The following is a 22,462-nucleotide window of genomic DNA, read 5'->3' as shown; positions in this document are numbered from 1 at the left end:
GGCCCCTTCCCAGCCTAATAAGACCAGCTCACAGCTATCTGCTTTCCCTTGGCTGGTTATTAAAAATAGGCGGGACCCCCACGTTGTTTTTTTTATTTATTTATTAACAAGTACAGTAAACTACACACACAAAGCACTGCTCCACTCCGACCTCCACCCCCTGGTTCAAGATTATTTTTTATTTTTTTATTGTATGTTATTTTAAGTCCTTTTCCTATCTACATTTGTTTGCAGGGCAATTGTCCTGCTCGTACCACCATTTTGCTTCCTTTTGCAGTGCCCTAGCCCTTACTACGACCATTTTACAGCACCAAAGTTCGGGTCCCCATTGACTTACTGTATATGAGGGTCAAGTTCAGGTCAAGTTTTGGTACCCGAACCGAACTTTGGACTCAAGTTCGGCCGAACCTGACGAACCCCAACTTCTACGGGTTCACTTATCTCTAGTCATGGAAGGTCCGCCTGGGAAAGATAATTGTTCATTTGAACTGCCCGATTGAATAACACGGGTTAGTGTGCTGACTGTGTACTATCTGATCAAAAATTGGACAGCTCACGTCCGATTTATACTCTCATCTGCATGAGCCCTTACACTAACAATTGGGAAGGATATTTTTAGTGGTGTCTCTTTAAGCACAAATTACCATCTGGTCCCTTCATAGGCACTATTAGAGATCAGTCAATATTGAGTTGCTTGCTATGCCACAGGTTGTGGTCCCTAGTAGAGATAAGCAAATCAATTCAATGCAAATCGAATTTTAGTCAAATTTTGTATCCAAGGAGTAACGTCGCCTTGCAGAGAGTGACATGTTAAGCATGTCAATGTGAGGAGACTTTTAAGCCGCAATGCTCCTCTGGGAAAGATGCAAATTGTCTCTTCAGAGAGGAAGTGAACTAGGATTGCTACTTCCTATAGGTGGCACTAGAGTTCTAGTCCTCTTCCTCTCTGAAGAGACAATTTGCATATTTCCCAGAGGAGCATTGTGGCTTAAAAATCTCCTCACCTTGACATGCTTAACACGTCACTCTCCGCAAGGAGAAACGTTACCCCTTGGATACCAGTCTGATGCCTCTCACCCAGACAAACCAGAACTCACACTTTGCACTGATAAGGGGCAGTACGTCGTAACACAGTGTCTGCAAATTGAGATTCTGCTTCTGGCTTTTACCCTAAGTCATGTGACAAGGCTCGTTAAAGGATCGATATTGACTTTTAGGCTTGCTACTTCCTATAGGTGGCACTAAAGTTCTAGTTCTCTTCCTCTCTGAAGAGACAATCTGCATATTTCCCAGAGGAGCATTGCGACTTAAAAGTCTCCTCACCTTGACATGATTAACATGTCACTCTCCGCAAGGCGAAGCGTTACGCCTTGGATACCGGTCTGCTGCTGACACTTCTCCTATATCTCTCCCCCCTCAACAATTAAATCTCTGTATTATTCACAGACATCTTCTCACAGCTGCACATTACTGTCTCTTCCTACCTCTATTGCTGAGCTGTGAGCTATGACATACTCTCACTATCCGAAATCAGTCTAGAATGGCTGCTGTATTCCCTGCCTAGTCTTTTATATTGGCAATAAAAGTCCCTCCTGATTGGTAGTGCTATATCATGAGCTGTAATAGTTGCAAAGCATAATAGTTAAGTTATGTCTGAACATTGTAAATCACACGCAGGGCTCCGCTAGACCGCTCATATATCTTTATCTTGTTTAGCTTGTGCTTTTTGGGCTTCTCACTCTTTTGTCTATACTTTCTTTAGCTCTCCTTCTGGGAATATCTCAGTTGTGAAGAAAACAGTGGACAAGTTGTTGAAAGGATATGACATCCGCCTGCGGCCAGACTTTGGAGGTGAGTAAAAACTATTGCCCAAAATTCGACAAAAAATATCAATTTAGCCAAAATGAATGCAATGTGTAAGTTATGAAGACTGAAGGGTACGTAGAGACACTCTAAAGCACCCATGATATGGCTGACTAACTATTGCACATTCTCAAAGTATTGTATTGAATATCTTGCTCCTGTGCAAAATGAAACTATTTTTGTTATGCAGTATTTTATATATTAGATGTTCGTGTTATTGGAATAATTGCCACTTTGCTACTTGCTATTTTACTTCTTTAAAAAAATGCAATGTTGCTCAGTGTGTGCTTTCATATGTACAAGGGGTATAAGCTTACAATGTCTATTCATAACATTTTTAAATTATCATATGTGGATAGGTAGATGAGGCCAGGCTGAATGGCCACAGCAGTCACCAAACCTTACCCAGATGCCATTTGTGTAACCCACAATGCCATTTGTTGTGGGAGATCCTCCGGCCCTTGTATAAAGCTGTTATAGTGTCGGCCATCACTACCTCTTGTGGTCGGCGTTCCACAGTCTGACTGCTCTGACTGTAAAGAACCCTTTCCTGTTTAGCTGCCACAATCGCCTTTCTTCCACCTGTGATGAGCCCCCTGGTCCTTAGTACGGTCTTTGGAAGGAATAAGTCATGTGCTGTCCTTTGTACTAACCACACATACTGTATATTTATACATATAAATGAGATCTCCTCTAAGGCATTTTTTTTCTAAGCTAAACAAGTCCAACTTTTCCAACCTCTCATCATATGAGAGGCCTCCATCCCCTGTAATATAGGAGAGGCCTCAATCCTGTGTAATATAGGAGAGGCCTCAATACTGTGTAATATAGGAGAGGCCTCCATCCCTTGTAATATAGGAGAAGCCTCCATCCTGTGTAATATAGGAGAGGCCTCCATCCTATATTATGTAGAAGAGGCCTTCATCCTATATAATGTAGGAGAGACCTCCATCCTATATAATGTAGGAGACGCCTCCATCCTGTGTAGGACCTCCATGCTATATAATGTAGGAGAGGCCTCCATCCTATATAATGTAGGAGAGACCTCCATTCTATATAATGTAGGAGAGGCCTCCATTCTATATAACGTAGGAGAGGCCTCCATCCTATATAATGTAGGAGAGGCCTCCATCCTATATAATATAAGAGAGGCCTCCATCCTGTGTAATATAGGAGAGGCCTCCATCCTATATAATGTAGGAGACGCCTCCATCCTGTGTGGGACCTCCATTCTATATAATGTAGGAGAGGCCTCCATTCTATATAATGTAGGAGAGGCCTCCATCCTGTGTAATATAGGAGAGGCCTCCATCCTGTGTAATATAGGAGAAGCCTCCATACTGTGTAATATAGGAAAGGCCTTCATCCTGTGTAATATAGGATAGGCCTCCATCCTGTGTAATATAGGAGAGGCCTCCATCCTGTGTAAGATAGGATAGGCCTCCATCCCGTGTAATATAGGAGAGGCCTCCATCCTATGTAATGTAGGAGAGACCTCCATCCTGTGTAATATAGGAGAGGCCTCCATCCTGTGTAATACAGGAGAGGCCTCCATCCTGGGTAATATAGGAGAGGTCTCCATCATGTGTAATATAGGAGAGGCCTCCATCCTGTGTAATATAGGAGAGGCCTCCATCCTATATAATGTAGGAGAGGTCTCCATCCTATATAATGTAGGAGAGGCCTCCATCGCGTGTAATATAGGAGAGGCCTCCATCCTATATAATGTAGGAGAAGCCTCCATCCTATATAATGTAGGAGAGGTCTCCATCCTATATAATGTAGGAGAGGCCTCCATCCTACATAATATAAGAGAGGCCTCCATCCTGTGTAATGTAGGAAAGACCTCCATCCTATATAATGTAGGAGAGACCTCCATCCTATATAATGTAGGAGAGGCCCCCATCCTATATAATGTAGGAGAGGCCTCCATCACATGTAATATAGGAGAGGCCTCCATCCTATATAATGTAGGAGAGGCCTCCATCCTATATAATGTAGAAGAGGCCTCCATCCTATATAATGTAGGAGAGGCCTCCAACCTATATAATGTAGGTGTAAGGCAAAATGTATTTTTAGTCCCAGTTTTAAAAAATGAAAGCTGTCTTAAATTTCCACCCCTGTCCATTTGTAAGAAATAGAACTGCAGTGCTGGCCCCCACCCTAAGAATTTTTATTACCGTCGTAAACCCTCAGCGCAGAGCAGCGTCTAGTTTAAACTGGTCTCTCCCTCCAATTCTATTGTTTAGCTGGACAAACGTTTAATGTCAATTTTAATAACGCACAGGACTGTCACAAACACAGGGACCACATTTTTGGAATGCTCACCTTTTCCCCATTATAATAGTATATCTTGCATAACTGAGAAACGACCGGGAACTGGGATAATGGATTCTGAGCTTCTGAGCATCATAGCGATTTCATATTTTATATCAATCTTCATGAATAGTGGTGACGGTCAAGATTATGTCTCCCTCTTGGATGTGGGACCCCCCACACCAAGATATGAAATCTGAAGGATTTTTAGGTCTTCTGCAGCTGGGTGGGCTCGCAAAGCCGAACCCCCCTTGTGAGGTAAATAATGGGTGTCTCCCAGAGTTTGGCTGATTTGCTAAAAACCAGATCGGCCATTTTCCATGTCATTCTTCTCAGGGACGTCAGACGCATGCCCTACACGCTGCGTGGAAGAATCACATCTACTTTCCGGGGAGCCGTCCCCCCCACAGAATCTGAGACCATCACCTTGTGAAGCAGGTTTTGCTATTACTTATCCCTTTTATTTTAATAACTGTTTATGCATATATGTAAATTGTCTCCTTTATAATTTCTTGTATATATTTTGTAAACACTGCCCCCCTTTTGGGAGTAAATCATTAATATTTACCAGTTTCGTTCTTCTTGTCCTATGTCGAGCAAACACGTTCCTCACCCGCTAATTCACGTTACCTAACGGGTACCCGATCCACCTGTTAAGTGATCGGTGGTGGCAGTATACCAGTATTTATGCGATATTGTGGTTTGAGCTTGGCTGCTCGGAGGTATATATACATTCCTTGAACGAACTGGTGGTATGTATACGCCCTGTCACATCACGTGCCGCAATAGTCGACTTAAATTAGAGCAGCTGCACCCGTGCTTATCCTCGGTCAATACCGTGTGTGACCACCAGGATAAGGGGGCGCCAGGGAGCTGCAAGGTCTGACCCAAAAGTGGGTGTTGTTTTCATGACAGTAAGAGAGGCCTCCATCCTATATAATGTAGGAGAGTCCCCCAACCTACAGTATATAATGTAGGAGGGGCCTCCATCCTATATAATGTAGGAGAGGTCTCCATCCCTTGTAATATAGGAGAGGCCTCCATCCTATATAATGTAGGAGACGCCTCCATCCTATATAATGTAGGAGAGACCTCCATCTTATATAATGTAGGACAGGCCTCCATCCTATATAATGTAGGAGAGGCCTCATCCTATAATGTAGGAGAGGCATCCATCCCTTGTAATATAGGAGAGGCCTCCATCCTATATAATGTAGGAGAGGCCTCCATCCTATATAATGTAGGAGAGGCCTTCATCCTATATAATGTAGGAGAGGCCTCCATCCTATATAATGTAGGAGAGATCTCCATCCCTTGTAATATAGGAGAGGCCTCTGTAACAGCCCTGGTGGCGTGCTTGCATGGTGCACCACGTCCCTCCATGCAAGACCGCAATCTTACCTGTCAGTCCATGCTGCACTCTTTGCTTCAGTACCTGCTGTGTCCATGTCTCTTGTCTGATTGCTTAGGGCGTCGGCGCGGCTTTCTGCTTGTTTCTTATAGCTACTGTGTGCACAGTCCTAATGCGTCCCCAGCCTATTGCTGTGAGTCACTGGATACTTAAACCCCCTCCACCCAGTAGGAGGTGCCTGAGCAACACTTTCACTCAGTTTGTCTTCTGCAACTGAGTTGCCAGGTCCTGTCATGTATCTAGTCTGTTCTGCCACCCTGGGGGCTGAGTACCCAGGGACGCTACCTGTATCTCTGACTTCTAGTCTGTTTCCGCCACCCTGGGGGCTGAGTACCCAGGGACGCTACCTGTATCTCTGACTTCTAGTCTGTTTCCACCACCCTGGGGGCTGAGTTCCCAGGCTCGTTCCTGTATCTTGTTCCCGGTTCAGTTCCTGTCTGAACAGTGTCCTAGCCCGTTACTTCGTTACTTGTTTCTCTCTATGTCCGTGCCTTCCCTTTTCCTGCAGTGTCTTAACCTGCACCTAACTCCAACTCGTTGTCTCTGTATTTCTGTTTGTGAGTTTTGTGTCCACTCGCTACTTCATTGTAAGTACCTTGTGTGTATCTGGTTCTGCTTGTCCCCTTTCCCTGCCTCCGTATCTTCCTCCTGTGTTCTAACCATCTTCCTGTATTTTCCAGTCTGTCTGTCCTGTCTGCCTTCACCTTCTGCTCTGTTCTGCTCTGCTTGTTCACCGCTCCGGCGGTTCCGCTCTGTTCCGCTTGTTTACCGCACCTACGGTTCTGTCCTGCTCTGCTTGTTCACCGCTCCGGCGGTTCCGCTCTGCTCCGCTTGTTTACCACACCTGCGGTTTTGCTCCGCTCTCCTTGTTCACCGCACCTGCAGTTTTGCTCCGCTCTGCTTGTTCACCGCACCTGCGGTTTTGCTCCGTTCTGCTTGTTCACCGCACCTGCGGTTTTGCTCTGCTCTGCTTGTTCACCGCACCTGCGGTTTTGCTCCGCTCTGCTTGTTCACCGCACCTACGGTTTTGCTCTGCTCTGCTTGTTCACCGCACCTGCGGTTTTGCTCTGCTCTGCTTGTTCACCGCACCTGCGGTTTTGCTCTGCTCTGCTTGTTCACCGCTCCTGCGGTTTTGCCCTGCTCTACTTGCTCACCGCACCTGCAGTTTTGCTCCACTCTGCTTGTTCAACGCACCTGCGGTTTTGCTCCGCTCTGCTTGGTCACCGCTCCTGCGGTTTTGCTCTGCTCTGCTTGTTCACCGCACCTGCGGTTTTGCTCCGCTCTGCTTGTTCACCGCACCTGCGGTTTTGCTCGCTCTGCTTGTTCACCGCTCCTGCGGTTTTGCTCTGCTAGTCCACCACACCTGCGGCTCTGTTCCTGTATCCCAGTCTGTACTGGTCCCTATCCAGCCTGCGTTCATACCTGCCAGTATCTGCCTGTTCGCATTCCAGCCGTGCCTGTTAGCACCCTCCTGTCTGCATACCAGCCGTGCCTGCCAGTACCCACCTGCCTTCATACCAGCCGTGCCTGCTAAGTACCCACCTGCCGTCATACCAGCCGTGCCTGCCAGTACCCACCTGTCTGCATACCAGCTAACCTGCCTGTTCCTGCATTCCCCGGTGTGGGTCAACAGCTGTGACCGAGGTCTGACCTGGAGTAGCACCTGGTCCCTCTGCTCGGTTCCTCCCTGGTTCACGGAGTTGACTGAGCCGCCGTGCGACCTTGGTCGGACCGGGTTGATACTTAGTTACGCCCCTCCAGGCACTCCTCGGTTCATGGTCCAGTGGGATCACTAATCACGCTCACGCCAGTCAGTCCGGGCTCGAGCGTAACAGCCTCCATCCTATATAATGTAGGAGAGGCCTCCATCCTATATACTATAAGAGAGGCCTCCTTCCTGTGTAATATAGGAGAGGCCTCCATCCTATATATTATAAGAGAGGCCTCCATCCTATATAATGTAGGATAGGCCTCCATCCCATGTAATATAGGAGAGGCCTCCATATTATATAATGTAGGAGAGGCCTCCATTCTATATAGTGTAGGAGAGGCCTCCATCCTATATAATGTAGGAGAGGCCTCCATTCTATATAATATAAGAGAGGCCTCCATCCTGTGTAATATAGGAGAGACCTCCATCCTATATAATGTAGAAGAGGCCTCCATCCTATATAATGTAGGAGACGCCTCCATCCTGTGTAGGACCTCTATCCTATATAATGTAGGAGAGACCTCCATCCTATATAATGTAGGAGAGACCTCCATCCTATATAATGTAAGAGAGGCCTCCATTCTATAAAATGTAGGAGAGGCCTCCATCCTATAGAATGTAGGAGAGGCCTCCATCCTATATAATATAAGAGAGGCCTCCATCCTGTGTAATATAGGAGAGACCTCCATCTTATATAATGTAGGAGACACCTCCATCCTATATAATGTAGGAGAGGCCTCCATTCTATATAATGTAGGAGAGACCTCCATCCTATATAATGTAGGAGAGGCCTCCATCCTATATAATATAAGAGAGGACTTCATCCTGTGTAATATAGGAGAGGCCTCCATCCTATATTATGTAGAAGAGGCCTTCATCCTATATAATGTAGGAGAGGCCTCCATCCTATATAATGTAGGAGAGGTCTCCATCCCTTGTAATGTAGGAGAGGCCTCCATCCTATATAATGTAGGAGAGGCCTCCATCCTATATAATATAAGAGAGGCCTCTATCCTATATAATGTAGGAGAGGTCTCCATCCCTTGTAATATAGGAGAGGCCTCCATCCTATATAATTTAGGAGAGGCCTCCATCCTATAAAATGTAGGAGACGCCTCCATCCTGTGTAGGACCTCCATCCTATATAATATAGGAGAGGCCTCCATCCTATATAATGTAGGAGAGGCCTCCATCCCATGTAATATAGGAGAGGCCTCCATCCTATATAATGTAAGAGAGGCCTCCATCCTATATAATGTAGGAGAGGCCTCCATCCTATATAATGTAGGAGAGGCCTCCATCCTATATAATGTAGGAGAGACCTCCATCCTATAGAATGTAGGAGAGGCCTCCATCCCGTGTAATATAGGAGAGGCCTCCATCCTATATAATGTCGGAGAGGCCTCCATCCTATATAATATAAGAGAGGCCTCCATCCTGTGTAATATAGGAGAGGCCTCCATCCTATATAATATAAGAGAGGCCTCCATCCTATATAATGTAGGAGAGGCCTCCATCCCATGTAATATAGGAGAGGCCTCCATCCAATATAATGTAGGAGAGGCCTCCATCCTATGTAATGTAGGAGACGCCTCCATCCTATATAATGTAGAAGAGGCCTCCATCCTATATAATGTAGGAGACGCCTCCATCCTGTGTAGGACCTCCATCCTATATAATGTGGGAGAGGCCTCCATCCCATGTAATATAGGAGAGGCCTCCATCCTATATAATGTAGGAGAGGCCTCCATTCTATATAATGTATGAGAGGCCTCCATCCTATATAATGTAGGAGAGGCCTCCATCCTATATAATATAAGAGAGGCCTCCATCTTGTGTAATATAGGAGAGACCTCCATCCTATATAATGTAGAAGAGGCCTCCATCCTATATAATGTAGGAGACGCCTCCATCCTGTGTAGGACCTCCATCCTATATAATGTAGGAGAGGCATCCATACTATATAATGTAGGAGAGACTTCCATCCTTTATAATGTAAGACAGGCCTCCATTCTATAAAATGTAGGAGAGGCCTCCATCCTATATAATGAAGGAGAGGCCTCCATCCTATATAATATAAGAGAGGCCTCCATCCTGTGTAATATAGGAGAGGCCTCCATTCTATAAAATGTAGGAGAGGCCTCCATCCTATATAATGTAGGAGAGGCCTCCATCACATGTAATATAGGAGAGGCCTCCATCCTATATAATATAAGAGAGGCCTCCATCCGGTGTAATATAGAAGAGACCTCCATCCTGTGTAATATAGGAAAGACCTCCATCCTATATAATGTAGGAGAGGCCTCCATCCTATATAATGTAGGAGAGGCCTCCATCCTATATAATTTAGGAGAGGCCTCCATCCCGTGTAATACAGGAGAGGCCTCCATCCTATATAATGTAGGAGAGGGCTCCATCCTATATAATGTAGGAGAGGCCTCCAACCTATATAATGTAGGAGAGGCCTCCAACCTATATAATGTAGGAGAGGCCTCAATCCTGTGTAATATAGGAGAGGCCTCCATCCTATATTATGTAGAAGAGGCCTTCATCCTATATAATGTAGAAGAGGTGTCCATCCTATATAATGTAGGAGAGGTCTCCATACCTTGTAATGTAGGAGAGGCCTCCATCCTATATAATGTAGGAGAGGCCTCCATCCTATATAATATAAGAGAGGCCTCTATCCTATATAATGTAGGAGAGGTCTCCATCCCTTGTAATATAGGAGAGGCCTCCATCCTATATAATTTAGGAGAGGCCTCCATCCTATAAAATGTAGGAGACGCCTCCATCCTGTGTAGGACCTCCATCCTATATAATATAGGAGAGGCCTCCATCCTATATAATGTAGGATAGGCCTCCATCCTATATAATGTAGGAGAGGCCTCCATCCTATGTAATGTAGGAGAGGTCTCCATCCCTTGTAATGTAGGAGAGGCCTCCATCCTATATAATGTAGGAGAGACCTCCATCCTATATAATGTAGGAGAGGCCTCCATTCTATATAATGTAGGAGAGGCCTCCATCCTATATAATGTAGGAGAGGCCTCCATCCTATATAATGTAGGAGAGGCCTCCATCCTATATAATGTAGGAGAGGCCTCCATCCTATATATTATAGAAGAGGCATCCATCCTATATAATGTATGAGAGGCCTCCATTCTATATAATGTAGGAGAGGCCTTCATCCTGTGTTATATAGGAGAGGCCTTCATCCTGTGTAATATAGGAGAAGCCTCCATCCTGTGTAATATAGGAGAGGCCTCCATCCTGTGTAATATAGGAGAGGCCTCCATCCCCTGTAATGTAGGAGAAGCCTCCATCCTGTGTAATATAGGAGAAGCCTCCATCCTGTGTAATATAGGAGAAGCCTCCATCCTGTGTAATGTAGGAGAGGCCTCCATCCCATGTAATATAGGGGAGGCCTCCATCCTGTGTAAGATAGGAGAGGCCTCCCTCCTGTGTAAGATAGGAGAGGCCTCCATCCCGTGTAATATAGGAGAGGCCTCCATCCTGTGTAATATAGGAGAGGCCTCCATCCCGTGTAATATAGGAGAGGCCTCCATCCTGGGTAATATATAGGAGAGGTCTCCATCCTGTGTAATATAGGAGTGGCCTCCATCCTGTGTAATATAGGAGAGGCCTCCATCCTACATAATATAAGAGAGGCCTCCATCCTGTGAAATATAGGAGAGACCTCCATCCTATATAATGTAGGAGAGACCTCCATCCTATATAATGTAGGAGAGGTCTCCATCCCATATAATGTTGGAGAGGCCTCCATCCCGTGTAATATAGGAGAGGCCTCCATCCTATATAATGTAGGAGAGGCCTCCATCCTATATAATGTAGGAGAGGTCTCCATCCTATATAATGTAGGAGAGGTCTCCATCTTATATAATATAAGAGAGGCGTCCATCCTGTGTAATATAGGAGAGACCTCCACCCTATATAATGTAGGAGAGACCTCCATCCTATATAATGTAGGAGAGGCCTCCATCCTATATAATTTAGGAGAAGCCTCCATCCCGTGTAATATAGGAGAGGCCTCCATCCTATATAATGTAGGAGAGGCCTCCATCCTATATAATGTAGGAGAGGCATCCATACTATATAATGTAGGAGAGACTTCCATCCTTTATAATGTAAGAGAGGCCTCCATTCTATAAAATGTAGGAGAGGCCTCCATCCTATATAATGAAGGAGAGGCCTCCATCCTATATAATATAAGAGAGGCCTCCATCCTGTGTAATATAGGAGAGGCCTCCATTCTATAAAATGTAGGAGAGGCCTCCATCCTATATAATGTAGGAGAGGCCTCCATCACATGTAATATAGGAGAGGCCTCCATCCTATATAATATAAGAGAGGCCTCCATCCGGTGTAATATAGAAGAGACCTCCATCCTGTGTAATATAGGAAAGACCTCCATCCTATATAATGTAGGAGAGGCCTCCATCCTATATAATGTAGGAGAGGCCTCCATCCTATATAATTTAGGAGAGGCCTCCATCCCGTGTAATACAGGAGAGGCCTCCATCCTATATAATGTAGGAGAGGGCTCCATCCTATATAATGTAGGAGAGGCCTCCAACCTATATAATGTAGGAGAGGCCTCCAACCTATATAATGTAGGAGAGGCCTCAATCCTGTGTAATATAGGAGAGGCCTCCATCCTATATTATGTAGAAGAGGCCTTCATCCTATATAATGTAGAAGAGGCCTCCATCCTATATAATGTAGGAGAGGTCTCCATACCTTGTAATGTAGGAGAGGCCTCCATCCTATATAATGTAGGAGAGGCCTCCATCCTATATAATATAAGAGAGGCCTCTATCCTATATAATGTAGGAGAGGTCTCCATCCCTTGTAATATAGGAGAGGCCTCCATCCTATATAATTTAGGAGAGGCCTCCATCCTATAAAATGTAGGAGACGCCTCCATCCTGTGTAGGACCTCCATCCTATATAATATAGGAGAGGCCTCCATCCTATATAATGTAGGATAGGCCTCCATCCTATATAATGTAGGAGAGGCCTCCATCCTATGTAATGTAGGAGAGGTCTCCATCCCTTGTAATGTAGGAGAGGCCTCCATCCTATATAATGTAGGAGAGACCTCCATCCTATATAATGTAGGAGAGGCCTCCATTCTATATAATGTAGGAGAGGCCTCCATCCTATATAATGTAGGAGAGGCCTCCATCCTATATAATGTAGGAGAGGCCTCCATCCTATATAATGTAGGAGAGGCCTCCATCCTATATATTATAGAAGAGGCATCCATCCTATATAATGTATGAGAGGCCTCCATTCTATATAATGTAGGAGAGGCCTTCATCCTGTGTTATATAGGAGAGGCCTTCATCCTGTGTAATATAGGAGAAGCCTCCATCCTGTGTAATATAGGAGAGGCCTCCATCCTGTGTAATATAGGAGAGGCCTCCATCCCCTGTAATGTAGGAGAAGCCTCCATCCTGTGTAATATAGGAGAAGCCTCCATCCTGTGTAATATAGGAGAAGCCTCCATCCTGTGTAATGTAGGAGAGGCCTCCATCCCATGTAATATAGGGGAGGCCTCCATCCTGTGTAAGATAGGAGAGGCCTCCCTCCTGTGTAAGATAGGAGAGGCCTCCATCCCGTGTAATATAGGAGAGGCCTCCATCCTGTGTAATATAGGAGAGGCCTCCATCCCGTGTAATATAGGAGAGGCCTCCATCCTGGGTAATATATAGGAGAGGTCTCCATCCTGTGTAATATAGGAGTGGCCTCCATCCTGTGTAATATAGGAGAGGCCTCCATCCTACATAATATAAGAGAGGCCTCCATCCTGTGAAATATAGGAGAGACCTCCATCCTATATAATGTAGGAGAGACCTCCATCCTATATAATGTAGGAGAGGTCTCCATCCCATATAATGTTGGAGAGGCCTCCATCCCGTGTAATATAGGAGAGGCCTCCATCCTATATAATGTAGGAGAGGCCTCCATCCTATATAATGTAGGAGAGGTCTCCATCCTATATAATGTAGGAGAGGTCTCCATCTTATATAATATAAGAGAGGCGTCCATCCTGTGTAATATAGGAGAGACCTCCACCCTATATAATGTAGGAGAGACCTCCATCCTATATAATGTAGGAGAGGCCTCCATCCTATATAATTTAGGAGAAGCCTCCATCCCGTGTAATATAGGAGAGGCCTCCATCCTATATAATGTAGGAGAGGCCTCCATCCTATATAATGTAGGAGAGGTCTCCATCCTACAGTATATAATGTAGGAGAGGCCTCATCCTATATAATGTAGGAGAGGTCTCCATCCCTTGAAATATAGGAGAGGCCTCCATCCTATATAATGTAGGAGAGGCCTCCATCCTATATAATTTAGGAGAGGCCTCCATCCTATATAATGTAGGAGAGGCCTCATCCTCTAATATAGGAGAGGCCTCCATTCTATATAATGTAGGAGAGGCCTCCATCCTATATAATGTAGGAGAGGCCTCCATCCTATGTAATATAAGAGAGGCCTCCATCCTGTGTAATATAGGAGAGGCCTCCGTCCTATATGATATAAGAGAGGCCTCCATCCTATATAATGTAGGAGAGGCCTCCATCCCATGTAATATAGGAGAGGCCTTCATCCTATATAATGTAGGAGAGGCCTCAATTCTATATAATGTAGGAGAGGCCTCCATCCTATATAATGTAGGAGAGGTCTCCATCCCTTGTAATGTAGGAGAGGCCTCCATCCTATATAATGTAGGAGAGGCCTCCATCCTATATAATATAAGAGAGGCCTCCATCCTGTGTAATATAGGAGAGACCTCCATCCTTTATAATGTAGGAGATGCCTCCATCCTATATAATATAGAAGAGGCCTCCATCCTATATAATCTAAGAGAGGCCTCCATCCTATATAATGTAGGAGAGACCTCCATCCTATATAATGTAGGAGAGGCCTCCATTCTATCTAATGTAGGAGAGGCCTCCATCCTATATAATGTAGGAGAGGCCTCCATCCTATATAATGTAGGAGAGGCCTCATCTTTTAATGTAGGAGAGGCCTCCAACCTTTATAATGTAGGAGAGGCATCCATCCTATATAATGTAGGAGAGGTCTCCATCCCTTGTAATATATGAGAGGCCTCCATCCTATATAATGTAGGAGAGGCCTCCATCCTATATAATGTAGGAGAGGCCTCATCTTATAATGTAGGAGAGGCCTCCATCCTATATAATGTAGGAGAGGCCTCATCCTATAATGTAGGAGAGGCCTCCATCATATATAATGTAGGAGAAGCCTCATCTTGTAATGTAGGAGAGGCTTTCCTCCTACAGTACAGACCAAAAGTTTGGACACACCTTCTCATTTAAAGATTTTTCTGTATTTTCATGACTATGAAAATTGTACATTCACACTGAAGGCATCAAAACTATGAATTAACACATGTGGAATTATATACTTAACAAAAAAGTGTGAAACAACTGAAAATATGTCTTATATTCTACGTTCTTCAAAGTAGCCACCTTTTTCTTTGATGACTGCTTTGCACACTCTTGGCATTCTCTTGATGAGCTTCAAGAGGTAGTCACCGGAAATGTTTTTCACTTCACAAGTTTGCCCTGTCAGGTTTAATAAGTGGGATTTCTTGCCTTATAAATGGGGATGGGACCATCAGTTGTGTTGTGCAGAAGTCAGGTGGATACACAGCTGATAATCCTACTGAATAGACTGTTAGAATTTGTATTATGGCAAGAAAAAAGCAGCTAAGTAAAGAAAAACGAGTGGCCATCATTACTTTAAGAAATGAAGGTCAGTCAGTCCGAAAAATTGGGAAAACTTTGAAAGTGTCCCCAAGTGCAGTTGCAAAAACCATCAAGCGCTACAAAGAAACTGGCTCACATGAGGACCGCCCCAGGAAAGGAAGACCAAGAGTCACCTCTGCTTCTGAGGATAAGTTTATCCGAGTCACCAGCCTCAGAAATCGCAGGTTAATAGCAGCTCAGATTAGAGACCAGGTCAATGCCACACAGAGTTCTAGCAGCAGACACATCTCTACAACAACTGTTAAGAGGATACTTTGTGCAGCAGGCCTTCATGGTAAAATAGCTGCTAGGAAACCACTGCTAAGGACAGGCAACAAGCAGAAGAGACTTGTTTGGGCTAAAGAACACAAGGAATGGGCATTAGACCAGTGGAAATCTGCGCTTTGATCTGATGAGTCCAAATTTGAGATCTTTGGTTCCAACCACCGAGTCTTTGTGCGACGCAGAAAAGGTGAACGGATGGACTCTACATGCCTGGTTCCCACCGTGAAGCATGGAGGAGGAGGTGTGATGGTGTGGGGGTGCTTTGCTGGTGACACTGTTGGGGATTTATTCAAAATTGAAGGCATACTGAACCAGCATGGCTACCACAGCATCTTGCAGCGGCATGCTATTCCATCCGGTTTGCGTTTAGTTGGACCATCATTTATTTTTCAACAGGACAATGACCCCAAACACACCTCCAGGCTGTGTAAGGGCTATTTGACCAAATAGGAGAGTGATGGGGTGCTACGCCAGATGACCTGGCCTCCACAGTTACCAGACCTGAACCCAATCGAGATGGTTTGGGGTGAGCTGGACCACAGAGTGAAGGCAAAAGGGCCAACAAGTGCTAAGCATCTCTGGGAACTCCTTCAAGATTGTTGGAAGACCATTCCCGGTGACTACCTCTTGAAGCTCATCAAGAGAATGCCAAGAGTGTGCAAAGCAGTCATCAAAGCAAACGGTGGCTACTTTGAAGAACCTAGAATATAAGACATATTTTCAGTTGTTTCACACTTTTTTGTTAAGTATATACAGTGCCTACAAGTAGTATTCAACCCCCTGCACATTTAGCTGGTTTGATAAGATGCAAATAAGTTAGAGCCTTCAAACTGCAAACGAGAGTAGGTTTTATGAACAGAAGCATAAATCTTACAAACCAAAAAGTTATGTTGCTCAGTTGAATTTTATTAAATTTTAAACATAAAAGTGTGGGTCAATTATTATACAACCCCTATGTTTAATATTTTGTGGAATAACCCTTGTTTGCAATTACAGCTAATAATCATCTTTTATAAGACCTGATCAGGCCGGCACAGGTCTGTGGAGTTATCTTGGCCCACTCCTCCATGCAGATCTTCTCCAAGTTATCTAGGTTCTTTGGGTGTCTCATGTGGACTTTATTCTTGAGCTCCTTCCACAAGTTTTCAATTGGGTTAAGGTCAGGAGACTGACTAGGCCACTCCAACACCTTGACTTTTTCCCTCTTGAACCAGGCCTTGGTTTTCTTGGCTGTGTGCTTTGGGTCGTTGTCTTGTTGGAAGATGAAATTACGACCCATCTTAAGATCCTTGATGGAGGAGCGGAGGTTCTTGGCCAAAATCTCCAGGTAGGCCGTGCTATCCATCTTCCCATGGATGCGGACCAGATGGCCAGGCCCCTTGGCAGAGAAACAGCCCCACAGCATGATGCTGCCACCACCATGCTTGACTGTAGGGATGGTATTCTTGGGGTCGTATGCAGTGCCATCCAGTCTCCAAACGTCATGTGTGTGGTTGGCACTAAAGATCTCGATCTTGGTCTCATCAGACCATAGAACCTTGAACCAGACTGTCTCAGAGTCCTCCAAGTGATCATGAGCAAACTGTAGACGAGCCTTGACATGACGCTTTGAAAGTAAAGGTACCTTACGGGCTCGTCTGGAACGGAGACCATTGCGGTGGAGTACGTTACTTATGGTATTGACTGAAACCAATGTCCCCACTGCCATGAGATCTTCCCGGAGCTCCTTCCTTGTTGTCCTTGGGTTAGCCTTGACTCTTCGGACAAGCCTGGCCTCGGCACGGGAGGACACTTTCAAAGGCTGTCCTGTCCGTGGAAGGCTAACAATAGTTCCATAAGCCTTCCACTTACGGATGATGCTCCCAACAGTGGAGACAGGTAGGCCCAACTCCTTGGAAAGGGTTTTGTACCCCTTGCCAGCCTTGTGACCCTCCACGATCTTGTCTCTGATGGCCTTGGAATGCTCCTTTGTCTTTCCCATGTTGACCATGTCAGAGTGCTGTTCACAAGTTTGGGGAGGGTCTTAAATAGTCAGAAAAGGCTGGCAAAAGAGATCTTTAATCCACACACGTGAAGCTCATTATTCTTGGTGCCTGAACTACTTCTTAATACTTTTGGGGGACCAAACAGAATTCTTGTGGTTTGAGGGGTTGAATAATAAATGACACTCTGAATTAACTTTTAACGTTTAAAAAAAAAAAAAAAAAAAAATTAGCTGCAGTGCATTTCCCACTTCCAGGCTGATCTACAGTACAAATGTCACAATGCCAAGTTAATTCCGCATGTGTCAACCAGCTAAATCTGCAGGGGGTTGAATACTACTTGTAGGCACTGTAATTCCACATGAGTTAATTCATAGTTTTGATGCCTTCAGTGTGAATGTACAATTTTCATAGTCATGAAAATACAGAAAAATCTTAAAATGAGAAGGTGTGTCCAAACTTTTGGTCTGTACTGTATATAATGTAGGAGAGGCCTCCATCCTATATAATGTAGGAGAGGTCTCCATCCTATATAATGTAGAAGAGGCCTCCATCCTATATCATGTAGGCGAGACCTCCATCCTATATAATGTAGGAGAGGTCTCCATCCCTTGTAATATAGGAGAGGCCTCCATCCTATATAATGTAGGAGAAGCCTCCATCCTATATAGTATAGGAAAGACCTTCATCCTATATAATATAGGAGAGGCCTCCATCCGTGTAGTGTAGGAGAGACCTCCATCCCATGTAATATAGGAGAGGCATCCATCTCGTGTAATATATGAGAGGCATTCATCCCTTGTAATAATCTAGTTGCCACCTTTGAACTGACTCTACCTTCTGAATATCCTTTTTAAAATTTGGAGCCCAAAACTGGATCCCATATTCCAGATGTGGCCTCACCAGTGATTTATAAAGGGGTAACAATACGTTGGGGTTGCAGGATTTTATCTCTCTTTTTATACATCCTAAAATCTTGTTTGCTTTTGCGGCTGCTGCCTGACGTTGAGTGCTGCTGCTCAGCTTACTTGTCACCTGAATCCCCAAGTCTTTCTATTGTTTTGTAGTTGATAACATGATTATAACGGAAACTGTATACCTACCTCTGCACCACCCTGTATTTATTGGTATATACTGCCTATATTAGTGGAAATGGCAATGTGTGGAAAATTCAATGAACATCCTCAGAGGGTGGCAATATACCATGCTTGCAATATATGCAACTGCACAGGGGCCCAGAGGGTTTGGGGGCCTATTGCCACCATTAGAGCACTTTCACTGAATGTAAAGGACTGACCTAGTGAATGACTTTGCTTACTTTTACTGGTAAATTGTTGGAAAGAAGGGGGTGCACTGATAATGAGATGAAGGAGATAAGAGGTTCATGTACTGATATTGAACTGGTGCCCAGTGCTCTTTATGTCCAGCCCAGCCTCTGAGTGCAGGAACATTTTTTATGCAAAATGTTGATATTTCGTTAATATCATGGGGACATCATTAGCACATTACGCGCCCCCTGGGCCTGTGTTGTGCAGGGGAACCCGGAACCGGGCCTGTTGTAGAATGCTGGAGGTTGTAGTCTCCGTGTGGCGGTGACCCGGTCCGTGCCCAGGGTGGTCAAACCAGTGGCAGTCTATTTGTATTGTAATAAGTGTCCGACTACGCCACCCGTGGATTGCGGTCAGTGGGGACCGCCGCTGCGCTGCAGACCGCTGAGGCTGATGTTGTTTGCGCAGCCGAGTATGGGATGACTCCCCACGGGAGAAGTATTGCCTCAGGGCAGCTAATGTGGAAGATGATGGGAGTGATGGTCTGAGGGTCCCAGTGCTAATGGTGCAGGAGCGGCAAGGAATCACAGAGACGGGAGGTGCAGTTTAGGGTCTTTACTGATGGTACAAGGCAGACCCTCCCGGGAGTACTGGCTAGTATAAGGGGCCTGGTCAGTCTGCGAGCAAGCAGGAGTTCCCCTGGCCAGGTGGAGTTGTAGGCCTCCCCGTTTATCTGCACTCTTCCTGGCTACCTTGCTGTCAGCGGTTACAAGTAGCCCACATCCCTGAGTATACCGTGTGGTGCTCACCCGTATGGCTGGTGACTTGGGGCCTTCTGTTAGCCTCCGCTCCTGGATGGCGGTGCTGGTCCCTTCTTTGTGACTGAGCCTCCGGGCTTCTATGGCCAGAGGACCTGGAATCCCCTGCCGGCTGGTTTCTGCTGCTGGGTGTAAATCAGTCCCCACAGCCTCGGACTCCTGTGTCCGGCTTTAGTATCTTCGTCTAGGGCGAACTCTGCTCAGCTCCAGCCCCTGGACTTCTGCTACTGCTCCTACAGAGCTCCTGTTCTTGCTTTCCCTGTGTCTGGAACTGTCTGTAGCTCCCCTCTGACTCTGTCTGCTCTAATCCCGCCCCAGACCCAGTTTAAAAGGGCAGATTCCTCCACTCCCAGGTCTGGGCGGACCGTGTTGCATGTTTAGGGATCCTGACCAGAGAAACCTCCCACTTGCTCTCAAACATAATATCTCTATTACTGTGGCAACCAGACCCCTGGGGTGTCACATTCCCCCCTAGTAAATTTTAGTACTCCGGGACTAAACACATTTTTAAAGAAACATAAATACAAGGTATAACAATAATACAATAACATATTTACAAGAAGCTTTAGTCTGTAGAGGTCACGGCGTTTCCGTGACCGGGTGTCCATATCACCCAAGGTGAAGTTTATGAAACAAAGGGGGTGTCCATGTCACCCAACAAGGCGAAGTCTTGGCACAGAATAGGGGACCTGTCCAAAGCAAACCCCTTGCGTTGTCCTTGGGCGTGGCTGCAAGGGTAGACTAACTACTTTGGGCCGCAAGGAGGCCACGCCAGACAGGTTTTCTCTTCCGCGGCCATCTTCACAAGAGGTACCAAGGTGCAACTATCTACAAAACTGTTCCGGTTATCCAGTGTCCATAACCTGTTAGTCCAAATAAATCTGCAGGGTAACTGAGAAACATAATTAGTAACAGGCAACAAACATAAACCATAAGCATTTTTCAATAAACAGTCAACTTTACAGTGCATTGGTTTAGATTCTCCAGCTAGCGGGCATCTGACCTCTAGTGACTCTAGTGGACCTACGGAGCTCACTAACTGGTTCTGCACTACAGGGTGTAGGAGGTGTTATGGGCAAGCTGGGCAGCTTTCTGCGCACTCTTTGGCTCACTAGGGGCACAGCAGGCTCACTACTAGCAGAGGGTTGATCCTCCTGTACTGCTGGTGTGGACTCTTCTGCCCCTTGGGCCGGCTGCTCTTCCAGCTCTACTGGTTCCTCTGTAGGCACTTGCGGGGCTGGCTGGAGAAAGGTGAGGACGGGTACCACGACAGCGCCGTTTACTTGTGTCCAAGACCGGGGGAAGTCTCCGAGTACGGTACTGATCATTTCTTCCCTTTCCTCTGCGGGTTGAGGGTTTTCTTGATCTTCTTCAGGGCTTTGCAGCTGCTCGGGACACTTCTTCAGGTGGTCTCTGGAGACAATGGCTGTGGTTTCTCCTCCATCCTTACTGATTACGCAGATTTTTGGGTTCTCATGGCTTGATGGCAGTACGGTGTACGGGTCCTTCTCCCACTGGTCGTCCAACTTGTGGAGCCGCCTCTTCCTCTTCAAGACCTGCTCTCCAGGTACCAGGGGAACAGCGGGAGCATACTGGTTATAAGCCTTCTCTTGCCTTTCTCTAGCTTGTGACAGACTTCGCTCGACGCTCTCCTGTACTTTCCGATACTGCTGCTGCCGTTCTGTATCCCAGTCTGCCTCTGGCGAGGTGTCCTCAGGCGTCAGGACTCCCATATCCAGGTCAATAGGCAGCTTACCAGGTCTTGCTCTCATTAGGTAAGCCGGGGTACAGTTGGTGGAACCTACAGGGATGTGGTTATACAGGTCCACCAGATCGGGCAGTTTCTCAGGCCACAGACTGCGTTCTTCCAGGGGCAATGTTTTTAGCAGATCTATCACCACCTGGTTCATCTTCTCGCAGAGTCCATTGGTTTGAGGGTGATAGGGCGTTGTTCTTATCTTCTTGCAGCCATACAGGTTGCAGAACTCCTGGAAGACCTCCGCTTCGAAGGCTGGTCCTTGGTCTGTCAACACTTGGTCCAGGTACCCGTGTGGACGGCAGAAGTGCTGCTGGAAGGCTCTAGCTGCTGTTTGAGCCGTTAAGTCCTTGACCGGGACCACCACCAGGAACCGGGAGTAATGATCTACGATTGTGAGGGCGTAGACATACCCAGATCTGCTTGGAGCCAGTTTCACATGGTCCAGGGCTACCAGTTCCAGTGGCTGTCTGGTGATGATGGGCTGCAAGGGAGTCTTCTGGCTGGCACGGTCCTTTCTTCTCAGGTGGCACGGGCCACAGTCTCTGCACCACCTCTCGATGGCTCCTCTCATGCCTACCCAGTAGAACCGTTCACGCAACAAGAACTCCAGCTTCTTCCATCCGAAATGCCCTGCTCCGTTGTGGTATGCCTCCAGAACCATAGCCGCGTCTCGTCTTGGGACCACTACCTGCCAGGTCAACTCATGCGTTCGAGAGTTAACCATTCTCCGGCACAGCTTCTCCCTGTAGAGGAACAGCTTACTTTTCTCCTTCCACAGTTGCTTGGTCTCCTCCGGAGCATCTGGGTCAAGACGGGCATTGGCCTGGGTCAGGATTTCCTTCACCAAATGGACTGCGGGATCACTGTCTTGCGTCTCCGCCCAGTTGTAGTGGGGCAAGGGATTGAACGTCACGGAGCGCCTGTCCTTCACACGGTGGGAATACAGGGTAATCCCATGACGGTGGAATGCAGGGAGCTCAACTTCTTCCAGATCTTCTGGATCTTCCCCTACGTCCGGTAAGTTCGGCATTCTAGACAGGGCATCCGCGTTGGCATTTGAGCGTCCTGCCCGGTATTTGATGGTGAATTCAAAGTTGAACAGGCGGGCCATCCATCTCTGTTCCAGGGCACCGAGCCTTGCAGTGTCCAGGTGTGTCAACGGGTTGTTATCCGTGTACACGGTGAATTTGGAGGAGGCAAGGTAATGCTTGAAACGTTCGGTCACTGCCCACACTACTGCC

The 22,462-nt window shown here is 46.2% G+C and overlaps 1 protein-coding gene across 1 annotated transcript in view; it reads left to right on the top strand.

Moving 5' to 3' along the window:
- Positions 1 to 22,462, top strand: part of LOC141154165 (gamma-aminobutyric acid receptor subunit beta-4-like) — a 578,714-nt gene that overhangs the window by 143,892 nt on the left and 412,360 nt on the right. The window contains exon 2 of the mRNA XM_073639668.1: positions 1,763 to 1,851. Within this exon, the coding sequence (XP_073495769.1) occupies positions 1,763 to 1,851 (89 nt within the window). The remainder of the gene's footprint in view (positions 1 to 1,762; positions 1,852 to 22,462) is intronic.

This window comes from Phyllobates terribilis, unplaced genomic scaffold (genome assembly GCF_046119375.1).
Source record: "Phyllobates terribilis strain yellow unplaced genomic scaffold, ASM4611937v1 Scaffold_7__3_contigs__length_470593459, whole genome shotgun sequence".
In the NCBI taxonomy this organism is placed as follows: domain Eukaryota; kingdom Metazoa; phylum Chordata; class Amphibia; order Anura; family Dendrobatidae; genus Phyllobates; species Phyllobates terribilis.
The sequence above is the reverse complement of the archived record's forward strand: the minus strand, read 5'-3'. Positions and strand labels throughout refer to the sequence as shown.